General features: G+C 40.3%; 1 protein-coding gene across 17 annotated transcripts in view; it reads right to left on the bottom strand.

Moving 5' to 3' along the window:
- ksr1a (kinase suppressor of ras 1a) overlaps nucleotides 1–22,332 on the bottom strand; it is a 184,594-nt gene that overhangs the window by 37,362 nt on the left and 124,900 nt on the right. For all 17 annotated transcript variants that reach the window (XM_078224723.1, XM_078224721.1, XM_078224724.1 and 14 more), the window contains 6 exons: nucleotides 18,969–19,116; nucleotides 14,501–14,960; nucleotides 7,752–7,933; nucleotides 2,842–2,911; nucleotides 1,180–1,263; nucleotides 292–353 (listed from right to left, as the gene is read on the bottom strand). In XM_078224723.1, the coding sequence (XP_078080849.1) occupies nucleotides 292–353; nucleotides 1,180–1,263; nucleotides 2,842–2,911; nucleotides 7,752–7,933; nucleotides 14,501–14,960; nucleotides 18,969–19,116 (1,006 nt within the window). The remainder of the gene's footprint in view (nucleotides 1–291; nucleotides 354–1,179; nucleotides 1,264–2,841; nucleotides 2,912–7,751; nucleotides 7,934–14,500; nucleotides 14,961–18,968; nucleotides 19,117–22,332) is intronic.

Below are 22,332 nucleotides of genomic sequence, written 5' to 3'. Positions count from 1 at the left end.
TTCTGGGCTTGATGCCAATAGAGCATGCTGAGGACCAGGAGGAGGCAATGTGAACAAGTGGCAGGCCATAGCATTAATTGGAGCTGGTAGAGGGAGATAGATTGGGCTGGGGGGGGTGACCAAGAACTAGGTAATTTGGAGCCCACTACTTTGCATCATCACTACAGCTTAGAACATCATGCAACACCCACGTGACTTTGTTCAGTCAGATGGTGTCTAATCAACCATATGACTTAAAACATATTTCAGGAAAAGATGCTGTACACTCTGTATCATGGATCTAAATCTTACTTTGAGGAAATGATATCCGGCATGGAGGAGCTTCTTTTGTGCATTTGTTGTGGCACTTCAATCTAAGAGGAAAGCAAAATATAGTACCAAAATGCATTCAAATTCATTACTATTAGTTTCAAAACTAATCATCGATTTGCGAACTTCACTGACAGATCAACAGAAATAACGGATACCATATGTATTTACCATTAATATTATCAGAAGCTGTGACCTTATCCTGCAGGGCCTATTTATGTACAGTTTTAGACTTCTAATGGTGTTTTATTGTATCTGTGAATTGGGTTTTATTTAAGAAAGATGGCTATACTTTGGGAACATTATCATTTCCTGATTGGATCTTCCTCGGATTTAATTCCTAGGAACCAATCCATCTCATTTGGTTTATCATAATTTCAAGCTTCCCCCCATACAGACTGCAAACATACGTTTACCGGAGTATCTAGGTTAATAGAACCTATTTCAATAAATCAGTTGAACAGGATGGAGACTTTGCTGATGACTAGAGCTGATCTTGATTCTTCGCTAAAGGTTTTCCTATTTGTTTTTAGAAGGCCGAAGAGATCTGAAGGGCAGATGTGATTAAGATGAATGTGTGCTTTATCACACACATCTCAGCAGTGTGCGTCAGCTGGATATTTAACAATGAAAGACATCACAGACAGAGCTTGATCCAGTCTTTAACCACCCCATTGCTGCCCAAGTTGAGACCAGCAGACTAAAGCAGACCATGAATTCAATCTCTGACTTTGTTAGCCAGTGTTACAGACAGTTCCACACGAGGCATACATTTACCCAAGTTGCACTAATTAGGTGGAGTATTACAATTACATCTCTGGCTGTTTCAAAGATTCATTCAACAAATGTAACTGCTCCAACAGAACTTACCTACAATGTTTGCACTTCACACCAAACATCATATTTTTTTGACAAACTTGACAGGTCTGTGATAACCAGGATTTTGTTGAAAATCTAAAAGTAAGTTTGTAACAGGCTTATTTTAGTCAGTGAGCAACAGAAAGTCATTTCTGAAGAGTGGAATATTGTTTGATACAGTGGCAGCAAGCTGTTCTAAAGTCTGATAGAATGAGTTAACTACCAGGTTAAGTTTCCCCTCACATATCAAACAAAACTGAGAAGTATGTTTTAAGCAAATAAATGACATTAAATGAACGTTTAAAGACATTCCTATTGCTTCATGTAGCAATTTAAACTCATCAATATTATTTTTAAAGAACCATTTTCCACTTCTTTGAAATGATTGCTGTAGAAGTAGAAAAAATTAATAGTGGAGAGAACTTAGTGAATGTGTGGAACTCTTTGCTGCAGAATGCTGTGGAGGCCAGGTCATTGAGTGTCTTTAAGACAGAGCTAGATAGGTTCTTGATTAATAAGGGGATCGGGGTTATGGGGAAAAGGCAGGAGAATGGGGATGAGAAAAATATCAGTCATTATTGAATGGCGGAGCAGACTCGATGGGCCGAGTGGCCTAATTCTGCTCCTATGTCTTATGGTCTTATAACCATACTGATTATTCAGTAAAAACATTTGAACATTGGTTCTGAAGGCAAGTCACTACTAAAATAACTTTAATCGTCTTTGGTAACCTTTCAAACCAATGATACAACAATTATAATCAATAACTTGTTTTTATAACCAGATTTTTATAACATTATCACATTGTCTAACAGGGGTATGAAAATTTTCCACTTATAATCATTTCAAACTACAATCCCACATTCAAAATCAGTACAATTGGTTCTAGCCAGACAGGTTCTAGGAAGACTGCCTTCTGGGAGCTCCAGAGCAGCAACAAATTGTGGGTTGCAAGGTGCAAGCACAGACTGTGAAACAGACTGGGAATATTTTCAGAAAGATTCATTGCCAAAAATTTAGTTTTTAAGATGTGGTTTTCCATCGACCAATTTACCAAGGGTTCGGTTATTTTCACCAATGTGGGTAATGTACAGGTTTTTAATTAACTCTCCAAGCATGGCATAAAACAAAAAGAATTGGTGTCTTCAAAACAATAATATTACTCATCGACTTATTGGGGGCTAACAAATGGCTTGCCCCCCTGCCCAACCCCAAAATAAAATTATCAGAATTATGTAACACTCTCAGAATGCTGCACCACATTGCATCCCGTCAGTGATGCAGGAACCAACGTGCACTTCACCACAAAGTAAGCTCCAGATTTCAATCACTCTTTTATGGGCAGTTGTCAGGTACATAACAGGCACAACCTAAAAGGAAGAGGAAGGGACCCTACAGAACTATTAGTTAGACCTAATAGTTATATTTCAATCAGATTCTCTCATTTGCAATTTAGAGTAAGATCATCTTATTTCCCCCACTACATCCTACCTCAGGCCTCATCATCTTTGGATGGAGTGCAAGAAAAGGAGATGGAAAAATATTGAATCCTATGAATCAGACTGCAAATGAAGGTCCAAAGACACATGAAGTAGGAGCCAGATCAAGTAGCACTGCATCAAACAAGATCCAAGCAACAAGTTCAACAACTGTTTTCTGGTTCTTATTACTTACCTATGTGTAATGGAAAGTCCAAAATCCCTTTGTAGCATCTGAGGAGATCCCCGCGGTACATGTAAAGTGTCTGCAAAAGGGTGAAGAGATTTTTAAAGTGGCTTTCAAAGAATTAAACCAATTTTAAAAAACCACTGAGGCATGGTTATTTGGTTGTTTTAATGCAGAACCAAATTTAAGCTGGATGGCCGTGGTTGACAGGGGTGAGGGGAGGGGGGGAATATTGTGTACCAGGTTGGGTTTTGCCATAGTTGTAAATTTAGACTGTTAAAAGTCTTTGCTGTGCATCTTTGAAGCACAATCAAGCACTTGCAATACATTTAAAATGGAAGCTCTCAGACTAATAAAGACTTTGCACAATCAGTCTACACAGAAACAAACTTAGTTGCACAAAATCCAAAGAGAATGGTGGATATAATGTATATATAGACTTAGATAGACTCTTCCAGTCCCGCCAACAGTGCGCCACAGGTTCCTCGGTGGCAAGGGGTGCATTCAACAGGAAGCTCCGTTAACATCAATGGGACCAAATGATCCAGCAAAGCCAATGGCAGTCCACCTCTGCCACTGCGAAACACACAACGGGAAAATCCCACTGAGTGGTCTAGTAGCATCATATATCAATATATCAACATGTTACATCTGTAATTCCCCAAGTGAGTACTTTCCCAACTTACTTAAGAGTTTCTTTATGTTTGGGTGGGGAGTGGAGCAGGGAAAAAAGGGATTTACATTGTTTCTTTGATTTTTGTAAGAAATGTTCCATTTCAAGATTTCCATGCCTCAAACTTGGGCTACAAACTAATGCTGTGTTATGGATGGGTTGGTGTCAGGGAGAAGAGAAAAAAAAAATGAAGCATCAAATCGAGCAAAGGTAAATCCTCTTCTAAAGTCAGATACACTGAAGAGAATCCCCTTGGCTTTGTTCTACGTGTGTGGTTTGACTTGGAGATTGAAAGGTGAGCTGTGTAGAAAAAGATGATGGAAGAAAAACATTTTTTCCTATGTGGAGGAACTCATCTCTGATGTTGATGGTTACTGGAACAATAAACGGAAGACATAAGTAAACAAGTATTGTGCGTACTGTCAATACACTCTGGTAAGCTTTGAACTATGCCAACATCTAGCTAAATACACTGACTGATTGATTACATCACAAACCACATGAAATTATTACTTTGCTATATCAGCAATCAGTAAGTACATGTCTCATCAGCTTTTGAGAACTGAAAGCCATTTGAAACAGCTGTAAAATAAAGGCTCAGAATGTGCAAATTGCAATGATGGCTGAATTGTTGATGTTTGCCACTATTACTATGCATACGCATCGTAACTTCTGACATCTGCACGTGCAACACAAAACATTGAAATCTAGATGTTGCCCTGCTCCTCTGCAGGAGGCACTGTTGTACTCTTCACAGTTGCAACACGATCAGTAAACTGTTGTAAACTTTAGTCTTTTAAAACAGCGTACCTCCAATTGATAATTAATGCAAAATAACCCTTGAAGACTAATTTTAATAGTGCAGTCTCATTCCCCAAGAACAACATTTAAAATGTATAATTATTTATTTTCAATTTTATGAGATTTCAATTTCTACTGTGTATGTTCATGTATGTGTTCTAATCTTTATTTTGCTTTCTATACAATATCCTAAAATACAATTTCAATCTCTGCTTTCCTGGCTATGAGAATTCTTCAATCTGATTGGTTTACCAGCCTGTCTGCACTGTTTCCAGATATCGCAAGTGGCACCAGATTCAGAGTCATAACAGAACGGAGGAACTTGATGTTTTAAATCCCACTAAAGCTTCATCGACAGTCTTCTTTGAGGTCTGAAGTGGATGTCATGCACCGCTGTCTGCAAGATCTGAGCCACTTAGTTTTTGTTCTAATTTTCACCCCTTGACCTTCCAGGAGCAGCTGGATTTTGCTGGGGCACTAATACTTTCCAGTACCAAACCCAAGTGAATATTCATCATTCGTCCAAGTGTAGACTGCCAGTAGTCTATTCTACTGTGGAGGGCATCATTACAAAGCTCAATTTTTTCTTCATTTGGCATCCACCTTCAGCTGCAACTAACATGTGTCCAACAAAAGCTCAATGCTGGACAGTTTTCCTTTCTCTCCCTCCCTCCACCCTCTCTTTAGCCAGTTATATTGGCAACCTCTGCTGTCAGTGTGGCAGAGACCAACTCACTCAGCAACGAACTTGAATTAATTTGGAAGCCTGCATATTTTATAGACCACCAAGCAAGTTAAACCAATGAGTTATATTTACATCACTATTAAGTAGAATTACAAAATATATTACACTCCTCAAAGATGTTGAACCATACTGGCCAAAATGTTGCAGGTTGTGCTGAGTTAACTGATCATGATGGCAACAGGATGCCACAATTGGCCTCATTACTCCAGAGACAGTCATAACCCCTTCTTTGATGATCATCTAGTGACCTCTATAAGGCGCACGTGAATTTTGGTGAAGTTGAAATCAGACTCAGCCACAATACTATAAAAAGTTTGCCCTCACTTAGTGCCAAGGCTCACACGTGAATTGTGGCTCCACTGGGCATGGAACAGGAAAGAAGCTAAAGGGGTTAAAAATGTGACAAAAGGAGAAAATACAAAAAAGACAGGAGGAAAGAGAAAGGGGATTGACGGAGAGCGGGAGAAAAAAAATGGCAGAAAAAGAATAAATAAAGCAACATTTCAAATTGAAGTCTACAAGACACAAGGTATTAAACAGAAGCTTGAAATATTTCGCCTTAAAAGACCAGCATAATAAATATTCGTGATTATTCACATTGCTGCCCTGTTCTTCACAGTTAGATCAATTATCCCACAGAAAAATAAATGTAACAAGATTAATTATAATTGCACTCCATGCAGGTGCCAGCCATTGCACGCTGTGTGAGGCAGTGAGTGAAATGTGTTTAATTTACTAACTTTCTTACACATTTTCATCAGTTGTCTACTCTTCCTTACCGAGAACTTCTAGACTTCTGCACTTGAAATATTGCAATGCTGCATAGCATACAAAAGCATCAAATGATAAATCAACGTGGGCATTGCTATACTTGAGCAGAGGCTTTGGTTCCTAATAGCAGACATTTGGCATTGTGATATTTTAAGCGACTATTGCTTCATATTCTGAATCCAATGTTGCACAATTCCTGATGACTAACTTGGTTATTCTACAACAACGATTTGAAGTTATAAGCCCAAATTACTGATAGTGTGTGAGAATGTGAACACTCAACAAGTGTTTAAAGTAGGCTATAGAATCTGCACTTCCATCACTACAGCCATTAACTATGAAGAACAAAACCTATTTAAAATTCTACAAAGTAATACAACAATTAAATGGACTTATTTAGTATCTAATTAGGACAAAATTCAATAATCTACTACTGACACCATATTAAAGTTCAATTATAGCATCAATGAATTAGAAAGATTTCTAAAACTAAACATATTTTCAAGCATAAAAATCTCAAAAGGTGCATTCTGAAGTACAACAAGGAAGGCACAAAGTGGTTAACACTTAGGTTAGAGTCCATTGGGGATGCATTCACATAGCTCCCTTCTGCCCAGGCCAATGTTAGAAGAGTGAAGAGCAGATTGCCTTGCTGCCCTCTGGCCCAAGGAGAAACACAAGGGCAAATATGGTAGAGGGAGAGCAGCTCATCCATTTATTTCAGTTATTTAAAGAATGGCATTTGTTAGTGGGAGGGGAAATCAGGTCAAAAAGCAATTAAGGAGCTGATATTGGGATTTTAAAAACGAGGAAGCTAACAGTGCTTTCTGTATTAATAGGCTAAGTTGAACAGCGACATTCGGAATCCACACAGGTTTAGTAAATGCAGAAATCCAGAATTTTGGGGGTAATTCACCCAAAACAATTCTAAGTGTCAGATTCACGTAAAAACTGGAGTAAATCACGCTGGATTTTTCAGCAGGAGTTTCAGAATGAATCTCCCACACACTGCGCACTGCAGAGAGCACTAGTGTGAATCACGCTGAAAATCAGGGGGCAGCACCTACTCCTGAAGAGGTCAACAGCATAACGCTGAGCAGGCCACTGCACATATGCTGATCTGTGACCAGCGCTCCCCCCCCCCACCACCCCCCCCACCCCTTGATCACTGCCCCCCCCACCGAACATGCGCGGGCCAGCCTCTACCCCCTCGTCCCCAGCCCACCTCGATGTCTCTGTTTCTCTCCCCCCCCCCCCTTATCCTGCAGCCCAGATCTCCTGTCTCTTGAAACAAAGTTTTGGATATTCTCAATTCTTCTGCCTGTCTCACTCTTGTTCATTGTCCCTAATGCTCTCTGTGTTTTTACATTAAGGACATTACCAGTGCAAGTTAACCTCGTTAATTCAGAGCTACAGGTACAGTGGACTGTTTGCCCAAAGTAGTGTGCAACTGAGTTATCCAATTCATTGGGTCATAGGTGCAGTTAGCTAAATGTGCAGCTGGTTGTTTCTTTATAAGACGATATGAATAGCCTAATGTTAAACACTCCTGAGCGGTTCACACACCTCTCAGTAGTTTGTTCAAGAGCAATGCTGATCATGCCTTGGCTTGTTTTTTCGCCATGGAATGAGGCTGGCCATAGAAGGATTGTATGAATATCAAAGTTAATTATGTTTTCAGAAAAAGGTGAACAGGAAACATGCTTCATTAAAGAGAGACAACATGCACTGCATATCTGAAATGATTAGAATAAAATGCTTGTGCATTGACTACTTGTCTACTCATTCATAGAAAAGTCATGCAAAATTGAAAACCAAGCAGGCCAGGCAGGGTTAAGCCATTCTCAGACGCAATTTAAAATGGTGATAAATGCAAAGCACCCAAACACGATGCATGCCTCAGTGCTGTGTTAATGCTAGAATACCAACTTTTAGGAGAACTGTGGTCATCAGATGGACAAGGCGTTGTGGGAAGACAGTGAGAACTCCCGACAGATTGAGGAAAGAAAGGCCTACATGGTAATAAGGGAGATCGGGTAGCAATATCATCACAGCTGTTGCCACTGCCATTGATGTTCAGATTGAGAAAAAACTTGTTTTTCTTACCGAACCTGGGAAGAAAAAAGAAATGAGAAGTTGTAAGCAATAGTTACACTGACCAACAACAACAGAACTAAATGAAGATATGTTCAAAATTGTGAAGCTAGTGTTGGATTGTATTTAGCAGGTTAAACACATTAAAATATCACACTATAATTGAACCATAATGATTCTGATGACATATTTAGTACTAGAGGAGAACACTGAAATGAATCCACCTCAATTACGAGGTTTAGAAGTGCACAAATTATACAACAGAATGGAGACATATGACGCCCTGCAGACACAAAGGGTGGGGTGGATAAGGTGATGTTTTTCAGGTGCATTAGGTGAACCAAAATCACAAGTGCATTCTTAATAAACAGCTCTACAAGTCTGCTAAACCAATGCACAGCAGAGATCTTTTCCATAGTCATTCAAACATGGTGACTGGAAGTGAAACCTAAGTGACACCTCTGATCAAGTTAACAGTTTACATTACATATATATCTGCCTCAAACTGACACTGGGGCATGGATAATGAGAATGCCTGCATTTTTTCACCCAGGTTTCATAATTTGTAATTAAAATTTTATATTCATGACCATCTAAAAAACATTGTTTTCACTAAATGAAGGTCTAATATGTATGATATTTGGTGCATTTTGTACCACAATTCTGCAAAAACAGAACCATGCATCATTTCAGCAATTGCACAGCAATACGACCTCTTCACTCAGCGGAATTTGATAGAGAAGATTTTGCTTCTTAGAGTCATAACAGCACAGGAGGCAGCTATTCGAATCTCGGTAAAGCAATCTAAACAATCTCATTCTCACTCCATCCCCGCAGCCCTGCAAACTAATTTTCTTCAAGTGTCTATCCAATTTCTTTTTGAAATCATTGATAGTCTCCATTTTCACCATCCATCCAGGTGTTTACCACTCAGTGCAAAACATCCTTTCTCATATCCCCCTGCAATTCCTGTCCAAAATCTTCAACCAGTGTCTCCTTATCCTTGTACCGTCAGCTAATGGGATGAGTTTTCCTTATCCAAACCTGTCATATGAACCTCCTTTACTCCAAGGATAACAATCACAGTTTCTCTACCCTAACCTAGCCAAATTCCCCCATCCCTGCAATCACACTGATAAACTTCCTCTGCACTCTCTCAAGGACCTTCTACATCTTTCCTAGAGTGCAGTGATCAGAAGCGGACAAAATATTATAGCTCTGACCTAACCAGAGCTTTATAAAGGTTCAGCATAACTTCCTGACCAATCTGCTCAATATTAATGAAGCCCAAGATCCTATATGCTTTAATAACACACTCTCAATATCCTGCTACCTTCAAAGATCAATGCACACAAGCCCCAGATTCCCCAGTTCCTGCATATTCTTTACAACTGTGCCATTAAGTCGATATTGCCTCTCCCTTCTGTCAAAATGCATTGCTTCACACTATACATTCCATCTGCCACTTGTCTGCCCATTATGTTAGCACATGCCCTGTTGCAGTCACCCTCATTATTTTTCACACTTCCAAGTTTGGCATCACCAGCAAATTTTGAAGTGTTACTCTGTATTCCAGTCCCCACACTGAAGTAATTCAGCCAAACGCCAGTTTCCTATCACCAACACCCTTTATTGTGCACCAAAGGAAAGGGCCAAGCCAGCAGCTTACGGTCAGGTAGTCTTCTTCACCTCAGGACGTACAACTCCAGCTCAGGTAAAGTAACAGGCTTAAAAACCCCTGCTGACTGCTTCTCACTGGGTGACCCTCCACTTGCTCAATAAGGCAGCTCGTATTCCACAAAGCCCACTGATCATCCCCCGCCTCCTTCGTGGTCATCATAACACTGAACACTGAGTAATTAACATACATCAGAAGTGTAGTCATCCAAGCACTGAACCTTGGCGAACACCCCTATCTACCACCCTCCAATCTGAAAAAAACATTTACCATGACTCGCTGTTTTCTGTGCTTACATCAATTTACCCAGGCTGACACTGATGCTCCTATTCCATAAGCCTCAGTTTTGTTAACCAGCCTTTTACGTGGCATTTTGTCAAAAGCTTTCTTAAGAAATCTATATAAACAACATCCATTACATTTCATTAATCAACCATCTTTGTTACTTCAAAACATTCAATGAGATAGTCATACACAATCTACCTTTTTATACATCCATGCTGGCCTTCCTTAATTAACTCAAATCTTTCCAAATATCCTTGATTATTGTTCCTGAAATCTTACCCACCACTGATGTTAAACTGAATGTAGTTACTAGGAACATCCTTGCACCCTTTTGTGAACAACAGTGTCACATTTTGCACCCTCTAATTCCTCTGACATCTCCCCCTTATCTAAGGTAGATTGGAAGATTACGGCAAACCTTCCTGCAATCTCCAATGCAGTTCCCTTAGCTACCTGGACCACATGATTTATCCACTTTAAGCATTGCTAGTCTTTCCACTACACGCTGCCTCTCAATTTTCACCCCATCCATTACCTCTACCATCTCAGTTTCTATTGTTATTTTCACAGCATATCTTCCATAGCAGATCTTGAAACAAAGTACGCATTGAGCATGCTAGCCTTTCCCTGCACCTAAAGCACCTTTGTTCCCCATCGTGCTTCTTATACCAACTTACTACTTACAAGGTTTTTGGATTACCTTTTATGTTAACTGCAATGAAGGAGGCCATTTGGCCCATCGCGTCTGCACCAACCACAATCCCACCCAGGCTTTATCCCCATAACCTCATGCATTTACCCTAGCTAGACCCCCTGACACTAAAGGGCAATTTAGCATCGCCAATCCACTTAACCTGCACATCTTTGGGCTGTGGGAAGAAACCGGAGCACCCGGAGGAAACCCATGCAGACATGGGGAGAATGTGAAAACTCCACACAGATAGTGACCCAAGCTGGGAATCAAACCTGGGTCCTTGTGCTGTGAGGTAGCAGTGCTAATCACTGTAGCGTGTCCTATCCTCATATTCCCTCTTCACTTCCCCACTCAATTTATTGTTCTTGGCCTGAGTTGCGCTCAAGAATTCACCCTCCTACACCTTTTTTGGTTCATCATATTCTCTCTCCCACCTCATCAGCCAATGAACCCAGCCTTTGGTTGCCTGACCTTTCGCCTTCGTTGGAATATACCTAGTCTGCACCTGGTAAACCTCCTCTTTAAGATCACCCATTGTTCCGTTAGTTCTTTTTGTCAGTATTTGGTTTCATTTTAACCCTGGTTAGATCCCTTACCCCTTGAAATTAGCCCTCTCGTATTTTTCACATCTGAAAGTTATATTCAGCCCCTGACTGATACCAGTCTAATTACTGGGTTCGAGCCATTCCAAATTTATTTCAACCTTCCCATTCTGCAAATGGAAACTGGGGAAAATAACAATGATGTGGAGATGCCAGCGTTGGACTGGGGTAAACACAGTAAGAAGTCTCTCAACACCAGGTTAAAGTCCAACAGCTTTATTTGGTAGCAAAAGCCACTAGCTTTCGGAGCGCTGCCCCTTCATCAGGTGAATGGGAGTTCTGTTCACAAACAGGGCATATAAAGACACAAACTCAGTTTACAAAATAATGATTGGAATGTGAGTCTTTACAGGTAATCAAGTCTTAAAGGTACAGACAATGTGAGTGGAGAGAGCGTTAAGCACAGGTTAGAGAGATGTGTATTGCCTCCAGACAGGACAGTTAGTGAGATTTTGCAAGTCCAGGCAAGTCGTGGGGGTTACAGATAGTGTGGCATGAACCCAAGATCCCGGTTGAGGCTGTCCTCATGTGTGCGGAACTTGGCTATCTGTCTCTGCTCAGCGACTCTGCGCTGTCGTGTGTCGTGAAGGCCGCCTTGGGAGAACACTTACCCGAAGATCAGAGGCCGAATGCCCGTGACCGCTGAAGTGTTCCCAAACAGGAAGAGAACACTGTTGCCTGGTGATTGTCAAGCGGTGTTCATTCACCCGTTGTCGTAGCGCCTGCATGGCCTCTCCGGCTAAGTCGAGGGCATCCTGAAACCCATTGTACAAAGAACCCCCAGCTTTTGTCGCGACACTACGGACTTCCTACAGAAACTCAGCACACATGGAGCAGCTGAACCAGGAGCACTCATCGTCACAATGGATGTCTCGGCACTTTACACCAGCATCCCACACCATGATGGCATTGCTGCAATTACCTCAGTACTCAACGCCGACAACTGCCAGTTTCCAGATGCAATTTTACAACTCATCCGCTTCATCCTGGACCACAATGTCTTCACCTTCAACAACCAGTTCTTCATCCAGACACACGGAACAGCCATGGGGACCAAATTCGCACCTCAATATGCCAACATCTTCATGCACAGGTTCAAACAAGACCTCTTCACCGCACAGGACCTTCAACCGATGCTATACACTAGATACATCGATGACATTTTCTTCCTTTGGACTCATGGTGAACAGTCACTGAAACAACTATATGATGACATCAACAAGTTCCATCCCACCATCAGACTCACCATGGACTACTCTCCGGAATCGGTCGCATTCTTGGACACACGCATCTCCATTAAGGACGGTCACCTCAGCACTTCACTGTACCGCAAGCCCACGGATCAACCTCACCATGCTCCACTTCTCCCGCTTCCAGCCTAAACACGTTAAAGAAGCCATCCCCTATGGACAAGCCCTCCGTATACACAGGATCTGCTCGGATGAGGAGGATCGCAACAGACACCTCCAGACGCTGAAAGATGCCCTCATAAGAACAGGATATGACGCTCGACTCATCGATCGACAGTTCCGACGCGCCACAGTGAAAAACCACACCGACCTCCTCAGAAGACAAACACGGGACACGGTGGACAGAGTACCCTTCGTCGTCCTGTACTTCCCCGGAGCAGAGAAGCTACGACATCTTCTCCGGAGCCTTCAACATGTCATTGATGAAGACGAACATCTCGCCAAGGCCATCCCCACACCCCCACTTCTTGCCTTCAAACAACCGCACAACCTCAAACAGACCATTGTCCGCAGCAAACTACCCAGCCTTCAGGAGAACAGTGACCACGACACCACACAACCCTGCCACAGCAACCTCTGCAAGACGTGCCGGATCATCAACACGGATGCCATCATCTCACGTGAGAACACCATCCACCAAGTACACGGTACATACTCTTGCAGCTCGGCCAACGTTGTCTACCTGATACGCTGCAGGAAAGGATGTCCCGAGGCATGGTACATTGGGGAGACCATGCAGACGCTATGACAACGGATGAATGAACACTGCTCGACAATCACCAAGCAACAGTGTTCTCTTCCTGTTGGGGAACACTTCAACGGTCACGGGCATTCGGCCTCTGATCTTCGGGTAAGCGTTCTCCCAAGGCGGCCTTCACGACACACGACAGCGCAGAGTCGCTGAGCAGAGACTGATAGCCAAGTTCCGCACACGAGGACAGCCTCAACCAGGATCTTGGGTTCATGTCACACTATCTGTAACCCCCACGACTTGCCTGGACTTGCAAAATCTCACTAACTGTCCTGTCTGGAGACAATACACATCTCTTTAACCTGTGCTTAACGCACTCTCCACTCACATTGTCTGTATCTTTAAGACTTGATCACCTGTAAAGACTCGCATTCCAATCATTATTTTGTAAATTGAGTTTGTGTCTTTATATGCCCTGTTTGTGAATAGAACTCCCACTCACCTGACGAAGGGGCAGCGCTCCGAAAGCTAGTGGCTTTTGCTACCAAATAAGCCTGTTGGACTTTAACCTGGCATGATGAAAATAACAATACCAGGGACTGGTCAAGTTAACCTAGAAAAAAGCTCGGGTCAGACAGATTAACATTAAATTGGCTCTAATGTATCAATCTTAAACAAGCAGTAAGAGACACAGCATCGGTTACAGTCAGAGACAGAGCACCAGTTAAAGACAAGAAATCAATCTAAACATTCATCAATACAATTACAACTTATTATTGACTTACCATCATGCATTGTTTAATACCTGATAAATATATAAAAACACACTAATAAGTAACACTTGTCAAATATATATCCACATATAAAGCTGTATAAAGAGCTGTTGTATACAGTAAGGATTTATAAATAAAACTTGAATTTATTTTGTCTTTTGTAGTGAAACATATTCAATCAGTGCATTGTGTGCACATTTTTCAAACTATGAACATCCAATGGATATTTATATATTAACAGTTTCGGGGAAACTGCACGCTTTATCAGGAGTTCATGACAGAACGCAAGTGTGCAAGTATTGCTTCAAGTAGAGAACGCCCAAGAATGTCATGATTTAGAAAATCGTTGTTTATTAAAATAGTATATGGTGACAGAGCCCAGTTATTGGCCTCTCCAGGAATCTTTACAAGGTGATGAGGATGCTGCACTTGATCAGCAGGTTAATCGTTTAATAAAAACATGTCCAACTCAACACAACATGACAACCCTCTAAGCTATTAGTCTCAAAATAGCACAGGCTTGAAGGGGCACCTGATACACTGTTTAAAACTCTTTCTGGATAGCAATCAAGTTTTCAAATTGCATTAATACAAGTCTAAATCTTACTTACTTAATTGTTGGTACCTCATCTATTCTATTGCCCAGTTGCGATTCATGAGATTTGCTCCTGGTGAGTCCTGAGAAACCAGGAAAAAGCTGAATAAGTTTTCTAGAAGGTGGCGGCGGAGTTCGGGGTGGCTTAAATCGATGCTTCTTCTTTGAGGGAGGAGTGGCTGGTGGTGTAGTTGTGATGGTTTGAACACCTGACGTTCGCCGACCTGGTCGCGGGGACTGTGAAAAGGGGTCTACTAAGTTATCTAACCGATTTGGCAAGTATATATAATCCGACGTAGGAATAACGGAGACAGATATTGAACGTGGCTGTGGGTGAATTAGTCTGGGAACAGGGGAAGGACTGTGCGGCTGTCTGGAACCAACAGTACACCCCAGCTCTGAAGGAGGTATAGTATTGCTTTCTCGTCTCGTTTCAGATGAAGTCCAAAGAACAGCATCATCTTGGAGCTCACCGCCTATTTAAAGGGAATACAAAATAAAGATCAAAATTAATTAGTGCAGCAACATTAGCCTTTAAATTTTGTCAATAATTTACTGAATTTCTGGTGGCTAAAACATTTTAAAATAGAATAAGGCAAAGAAAGATAAATATTGAAGTAACATGGCATGCACCTTGACACTTAATAAAATACTAAATGACAGATGGTTACTTGCATTTTATTCAGAGATTCAACAATTTAATATTTCCATTATGTACATTAACTTCTATAGATTTGGCATGTTTTAGGAAAGTAACAGGAAGGATGGAAACAGACATCTGAATAAAGCAATCCAGATTTCAGGAAACTGACAAAGATTATTACGTGCCTACAACTTTATAGACACAATGACAAAGATAATGAAGGGGCTGGATAGGGTAGAGGTGGAGAGATTCTTTCCACTTAGAAAGGAAACTAGAACTAGAGGGCACAGCCTCAAAATAAAGGGGGGTCAGTTTAGGACAGAGTTGAGGAGGAACTTCTTCTTTCAGAGGGTGGTGAATCTCTGGAATTCTCTGCCCATTGAAGTGGTGGAGGCTACCTCGTTGAATATGTTTAAATCACGGATAGATGGATTCCTGATCGGTAAGGGAATTAGGGGTTATAGGGATCAGGCGGGTAAGTGGAACTGATCCACTTCAGATCAGCCATGATCTTATTGAATGGCGGGGCAGGCTCGAGGGGCTAGATGGCCTACTCCTGCTCCTATTTCTTATGTTCTTATGTTCTTATGACTAGTTTAAATGCTTTGATCATTCCACAATTCTACATCCCTTGTGAACAACCACAATAGTCAATGACCAAAATAAGCCAGGAATTACAAGTACCCAAGAGGTATTTTCGTTGTATCAAAAGAAATAAAATAATTTTGGCCCCAAGTTCGAACATTTGCCTATTAATGACGATGTTGATAGTAATTGAATCAAATTAGTAATTAAGTCAAATCAGATTTGCTCAAACAGATTTTCATCTGAATTTCAAATATTTTGGCTATTATTTTCATAGTTCTTATTTTCAGATGATTTTTTAAAATCAGCAATTCTAGATCAGAGGTAGAATCAGTTTTGGAGGAAAAAGAAACAGAATTGTGTTGAGTATGTTCGATTGTCAGCACATAGCCTGTCTTTTTGGAAATCCAATGTCATCGCACCTGAAACTCTCAAGGTTCATGTCTTTCTCTATAATATTTGTGCCCAAAATATCTGTCCCAAAATACTTGATTATCTTCACTTGTATGTTAATTCCAGGTACAGAAATTTGGCACATCATCTTGACTTATTGTGGGTAGCAGGAAGAATCATCGTAGACTGATTTTCTTCATATCTGAACCAGATTTCATGAATGATTATCATCTGAAATATGGTTGTCCTATATTTACAGACACTCAGTTTCCACCTCCAACCGGTAACACAGATAACATTTGCTAAGCTACCATTCTGCTGATGGCTCAGTGAGCAAAATGGTGAATAAAAGAACCACCAAATTATGGAAATCTACAGCCAAGAATAGGCCATTCTGCCCATCTTGTCTGTGCTGGCCAAAAGTGCTACCCAGCCTAATCGCACTTTCCAGCTCTTGGTCTGTAGCCATGTGGGTTACAGCGCTTCAAAAGTGCCATAAACACAGTGAGGGCTTTTACCTCTACCACCCTTTCAGGCAGTGAATTCCAAATCCACAATGTCCTCTGGGTGAAAACAACCCTAAACTCTCCTCTAATCCTACTAATTACCTTAATCTATGACCCCTGGTTACTGACCTCTCTGATAAAGGAAACAAACCAATAAAGGAATAATAGAACAATAAGGCCTGCCAAAGCAACAGATCTAAGCCAGAACAGCAATTGATATTCCAATAGATTTCACATGCCCTGGGTTGGGGGAAAATTAAAACAGACAAAATTCTTGCTTCTGACGACTACTTAGCGTAACAGTGTGCATGTAGTGTCATGTCTACTGAACCTGCCCTGCAAAGTAGCCTCATATTTAGCACTGAAAGACCCAACACGTTTAAATGGGTTATGGAAATCAATACAGAGCACAATATGGAAAATTCCAGTTTTACACTGATCTGAAGTCCAGAAAGCAGAAGTTATGATTTAAATTATAAAGGTTTACGGTTAGAACAATTGTGTGGAATGTTCACAATGACAATGGTATTAAAATGATGCTCACAATGGGATTGGATGATACTACAGATCAGTATAAATTGCTTATGACTGGAGGTTACCCCTCTTGGGCCATTTATTTCTTTGGGATGGGATGGCATCCATTTCTGTCCAATTATACCCCTGAAGTACCCTATGTTTTGGTTTCAAAATATGATTGCTTTGGTTTCAAAAATGGCTATTGGCTTACAAACGATTGGTACTGTAAACACAAGTTCCACTTTTGTTTTACAATAATGCATGCATCTTAACTAAAATTCTGAAAAGTGATCTCAAGGATTTAATTTAAAGCCCAAATTGCATTACCCCTATATTTGAAATATAAATTTATTCTCTGTGCATCAGCCTAGATTAGTCAGTGGATTAGCCTACACTTAGAATCTTCTTAAGCTATCGTACATGTGAGAAACAATACAAATCAAACACACACAAGGACCAAATCTTCAGAATAATTATCTTGATCATTTAAAAATTGAAGATATAGAATCTAAGCCATTGTAAAAATAATATACGTTTCTGGATAAGATGCATTTTCTGTTGTGCATTTACGAGAAATGTAGCAATCAGCAAACCACAAAACATTAAGGTATCATTTTGCAACTAATGTACAATCCAGAGCAGCATTGCTCAAGGTACAAGTTAAATATAATGCCAGGAACAATAACATTACAAACCCTGGGTCAAGCTCATCCAATTTCAACGAGAATATACCCAGACGTAGGAACAAGTTACTTCCTCACTCTCCAGAAAATAATTTTGTGAAAAAAAATTAGTCAAGGGGTGAAAAGAATTCTAAGTAAACACGATTGACATTGAACACAGATTCAATTCCCTGTTTAGTTCTTGATTGGAAAGATACTGAGGAAGTGCTGCCCTATCTGGAAAAGAGAAGAAACGGGGTAGGTCCAGACAGCACAGAAACGTGCAATTCATATTAACCAGTCAAGTGGCAAAATGCTGGCTAGGGGGCTGGGGCAATGCCGCTTGCTTATACACCCCTTGCAGAAATAATGACAGGAGAGCTCAAATAAATTGCACTGTTGAAAAGATAGTTTTTTAAAATATATATATATAATCTACACTCAAATACACATCCAACTGGCATGTTCGACAATCTTTTGATTGAAAATTTAATAACTCAAGCTAACTGTCAAACATTAGCATCAAAAAGTGTTTTTTGTGTATTAATAGATCTCTTTGCATCATTTCATGGATTATTGACAGCCACTGAATGAAAGCAAGAAAAATACATTGTGCTCCAAAGAGAAGACTTAATACTTCCTTGTAAGTATCCATGGAATAAAATACCAATGTGACTATTTAGCAGGGAAATTTGCCAAACTAATCATATCTACCTCAGAATTTAAGGCTCAAGAACAGTTTCTTCCCTGCTGCCGTCAGATTTTTGAATGGACCTACCTTGCATTAAGTTGATCTTTCTCTACACCCTAGTTATGACTGTAACACTACATTCTCCACCCTCTCCTTCCCTCTCTATGAATGGTATGCTTTATCTGTATAGTGCACAAGAAACAATACTTTTCACTGCATACTAATACATGTGACAATAATAAATGAAATCAAAATCACCGATAACAATAAGATACATTAGTTATTAAACAATATGCTTTCAGAACCTTAAAAAAATGTTGGGATCTTAGAAAAATGGGAGCACCTCACAACATTTGGTATTTCATCTTGCAATCCATCCTTAATCAACTGTTAGCGTTCAGGAACTTCTCGAAGTTTTTAAGGTCTGATGAAAAGTTGTCAGAACCGTGCTGACCGGCTCACCATAAGAGCTATGCAGCAACAATTACCTGAATCATTTACGCTCCTTAAACAGGAGAGGGCAGCATTCAGCCGACAACATTCTTCAGGGTTGGCGCCATGCCTCTTCATGGCTTCACAGACTTTCGTATCCGACATGTTCAGTAAGATGTCTAGTGTCAGATCACCTGGGACCTCCTGAAGAACACATTGCAAATATTAAAATTGCAATCACAATATTTCAACTTGCGTTACAATAGCATTTAATGGAACTCTGATGAATCCCTCATATTAAACTGCTCAGTACACAGAATTAGGATATTTAAACGTTAAACACAGACTAATAAAAAGCAACAGCTTTCTCCTGGAGTTACTCAGATAAGTTTTATCCCCACAGGAAACAACCAAAACAAAGAATAAAATAGTAAACCGCTTTGAAACTGTCTATCGTACTTTCAGAAAAACACCACTGAAGCTGCAAAACACAGGAATTCATCTGAATCATATGGCTTGTTACAGACGTTTAAGAAGGGGATTGCAGGAAGTAGATTCCCATATCGAATTGCAATGCAAAACCAGTCATTTCGGTTCCAGTAACAGTTCTGTTGAACACCAGATGAAGGGAATAGCCAATGGTGACAGCAGTTTTGAGAGACACAAACTGTTGTGATCGCACCCCATGTGACCCACCAGCTAACAGGCAATGTGCAGCCCACTGTTTTTATAAAAGCACTTGGGGAAAGACTTTGATGCAAACTTTGGGCACTATACCATAGCATATGGTCAGGCACCATGATGTGAACCTTCATAACACATGCAAAGGATTACTTAAAAGTAAACACTGTTCAGCCCAATGCTGCAATGTACCAAATGTTTTAATGTCCATGCAAAGATCTTTAATTAAATTCTGCTTTCCCCGGGGCCGAGTGTCCTGTTTTGTGTGTTATTCAAACAGAGCAAGTAGAATCTCAGGCCCAGCCCCTGGTCTCTGCTGAATTAATTGATTAGACCATTGCCCCCAAGATAGATAAGAGTGAGAGGCCTGATCTCTGATTCCTGACACTGTTTCACCAACCCCTCCAGAGTTTTGCGAGGGAACCAGACTAGCCACAGCTGGTGATTTTAGTCATGACCACAGTCTGCTAACACTGGAGTGCAGTGTTCATGTGTTGGCCTGTTTCTTGCACTGCATATGCACACATCTCAATTAAAATGTTTATATACAGCCTGATTGTCTTATGTGGCATGTTTCGGATTGCTATCCAGTCACACAGCTGAGAAGGAAAGTTGCTGAGGTGGTGGTTTGGGCAAGGAAGGAGCCGTCCACTTTTTTCAAAGCAATATTCTATGTTTTTTAAAAACTAATAACCTTTGGTATTATCCTCTCAAAAATGCATATTTACATTTTATGAAGGTATTTTACATACGTTATTTATTCATGTGTTTTGGAAAGGACGTTTAAAATGGTTTTGTAGTTTTTAAGCTTGTATGTGTCATTTATGCAACACGTCATTCTTGCAATGCAATATGAGCACGAAAGGATAGGATTGGTACTTAACCCTTAAAACAAAGGGAATACCTGTTCCAGGAAGATCTCTCAAATGATTTTCAGAATCACTGCAATTCCTTGATATTGTACACATATTTGTAGCCATTTCTAAATTTTAAAAGCTGAACGTATTGTTGTTTGCCTTTGTTTTCTGTTTGGCCAAAAGGATGTCTAATCAAGTAATAGCATTTTTACTAGGATGGAAAACTGAAGCTATGCTGTTGAGAATTCCAACTTTGAAGGCCATTTTGTGTCTTCTCATGCCCTACTTCTACAGAACATACAGCGCCAAACAGGTCATTTGGCTGAACTCATCTGTGTTGCTGACATACAATTAAGATCAACAATCTGGCTGCAGACCACGAGTAAAGATAAAGGCTGACGGGTTTTTATTTAATTTATATAAGCTTCAACATTATGATTTGTCTTTTTACCACGTGGATTATCACAGTGTCAGAAAACTGGTCACATTGCAGAGTTTATTTATTGGTGTCACAAGTAGGCTTACCTTAACATTGCAATGAAGTTACTGTGAAAATCCCCTAGTCGCCACACTCCGTTCGCGGACACGGAGGGAGAATTTAGCATGGCCAATGCACCTAATCAACACATCTTTCGTAATATGGGAGGAAACCATTAGTAAACATTGTAGTGTGAAGGTAGTAAATCAACTTCACAGGTAACACTGACGTACTATTCCACTAGAACAACGAAAGAACAAAGGACAGTACAGGAACAGGTCCTTCGGCCCTCCAAGCTTGTGCCAATCATGATGCCCTAACAAAAAACCTTCTGATTCTATTGCCTGGTAAAAAATGTTCATGTGGTTTGACCATTTAGCTGATGAGATAATTGAGCATGCAACTGAAATTGGAAATGATTTTGGTCTGATTGAAAAATCAATGATTTTTTGTTAACACTTGATATTCTAATTTAGTAATAATTTTAATTTACGTCAATATCTTGAGCATTACACAAAAACTGCTGCAGTTCAGTCGAAGGCCCATCATACAGTAGCTTTTTAGGGCAACTAGAAATGGATTTATAGAAGTGACATTTCTAATATCATCCAACTCCCAAGATCAAGTTAAAACAAAAAAAACACTTCCCTGTGTGTTCTAAATTTGTTGCTTTCCCATCTGTCCCTAAACCTGATACGTTCCAATTTATTTTTGCACCTGCTCCACTGATCTGCTCAATTTATTCCAATTTCAACACATCCCTCGCCCAAAACTTCTCCGATCTCTGTAAAAGATAAGAGCAAAAGACTTTCTTTCATTACCCATCAGATACTTGCACTACATTTCAATTTTGGAAATTGTATCATGCAGCAAAGGTCTCGGACTCCAGATGCTACAGCAGAGCAAGAAGTGAGTCAGTTAGCTGATACACAAAACGAGGTTAAGAAGAATTATTTTGCACTGAATATAATGGGAACTAAATTCAGGAAGAAAGGTTTGAGGCAATGAGATTGCTCAATAATGAAAGTACAAAGAAAATGGAGAATAACCACAAGAGCTTGGTGAGTCACAAAATTGTTTGAGACTGAGACATATTGATGGGCAGGGCTGAATGGGCTTTACTGCATCTGGTTGCGCTCTACATGATGTGGGAGTGCCTGATGCAGACAATGAAAATCTGAAATGCAAAAGTTCCAATCTCCAGCACAACAGATCCGCACCCTGCTCAGCACAGGAAAAAAGCAGAACTTAGACAACAAGGGAAAGAATCTAACAAAGAAATGGACAGTGATGATGATCACAATATACATTTTATCTTAAAAGGTAGACATTTTTGGATGATATGAACCCTCATTCTCAAAATCCTGCTATCTATGCTGTTCTAGTGAGCTAAACAATTCTTGG

This window comes from Mustelus asterias, chromosome 12, assembly GCF_964213995.1.
Source record: "Mustelus asterias chromosome 12, sMusAst1.hap1.1, whole genome shotgun sequence".
In the NCBI taxonomy this organism is placed as follows: domain Eukaryota; kingdom Metazoa; phylum Chordata; class Chondrichthyes; order Carcharhiniformes; family Triakidae; genus Mustelus; species Mustelus asterias.
Note: the sequence above shows the minus strand (reverse complement) of the source record. Positions and strands in the feature narration are given on the sequence as shown.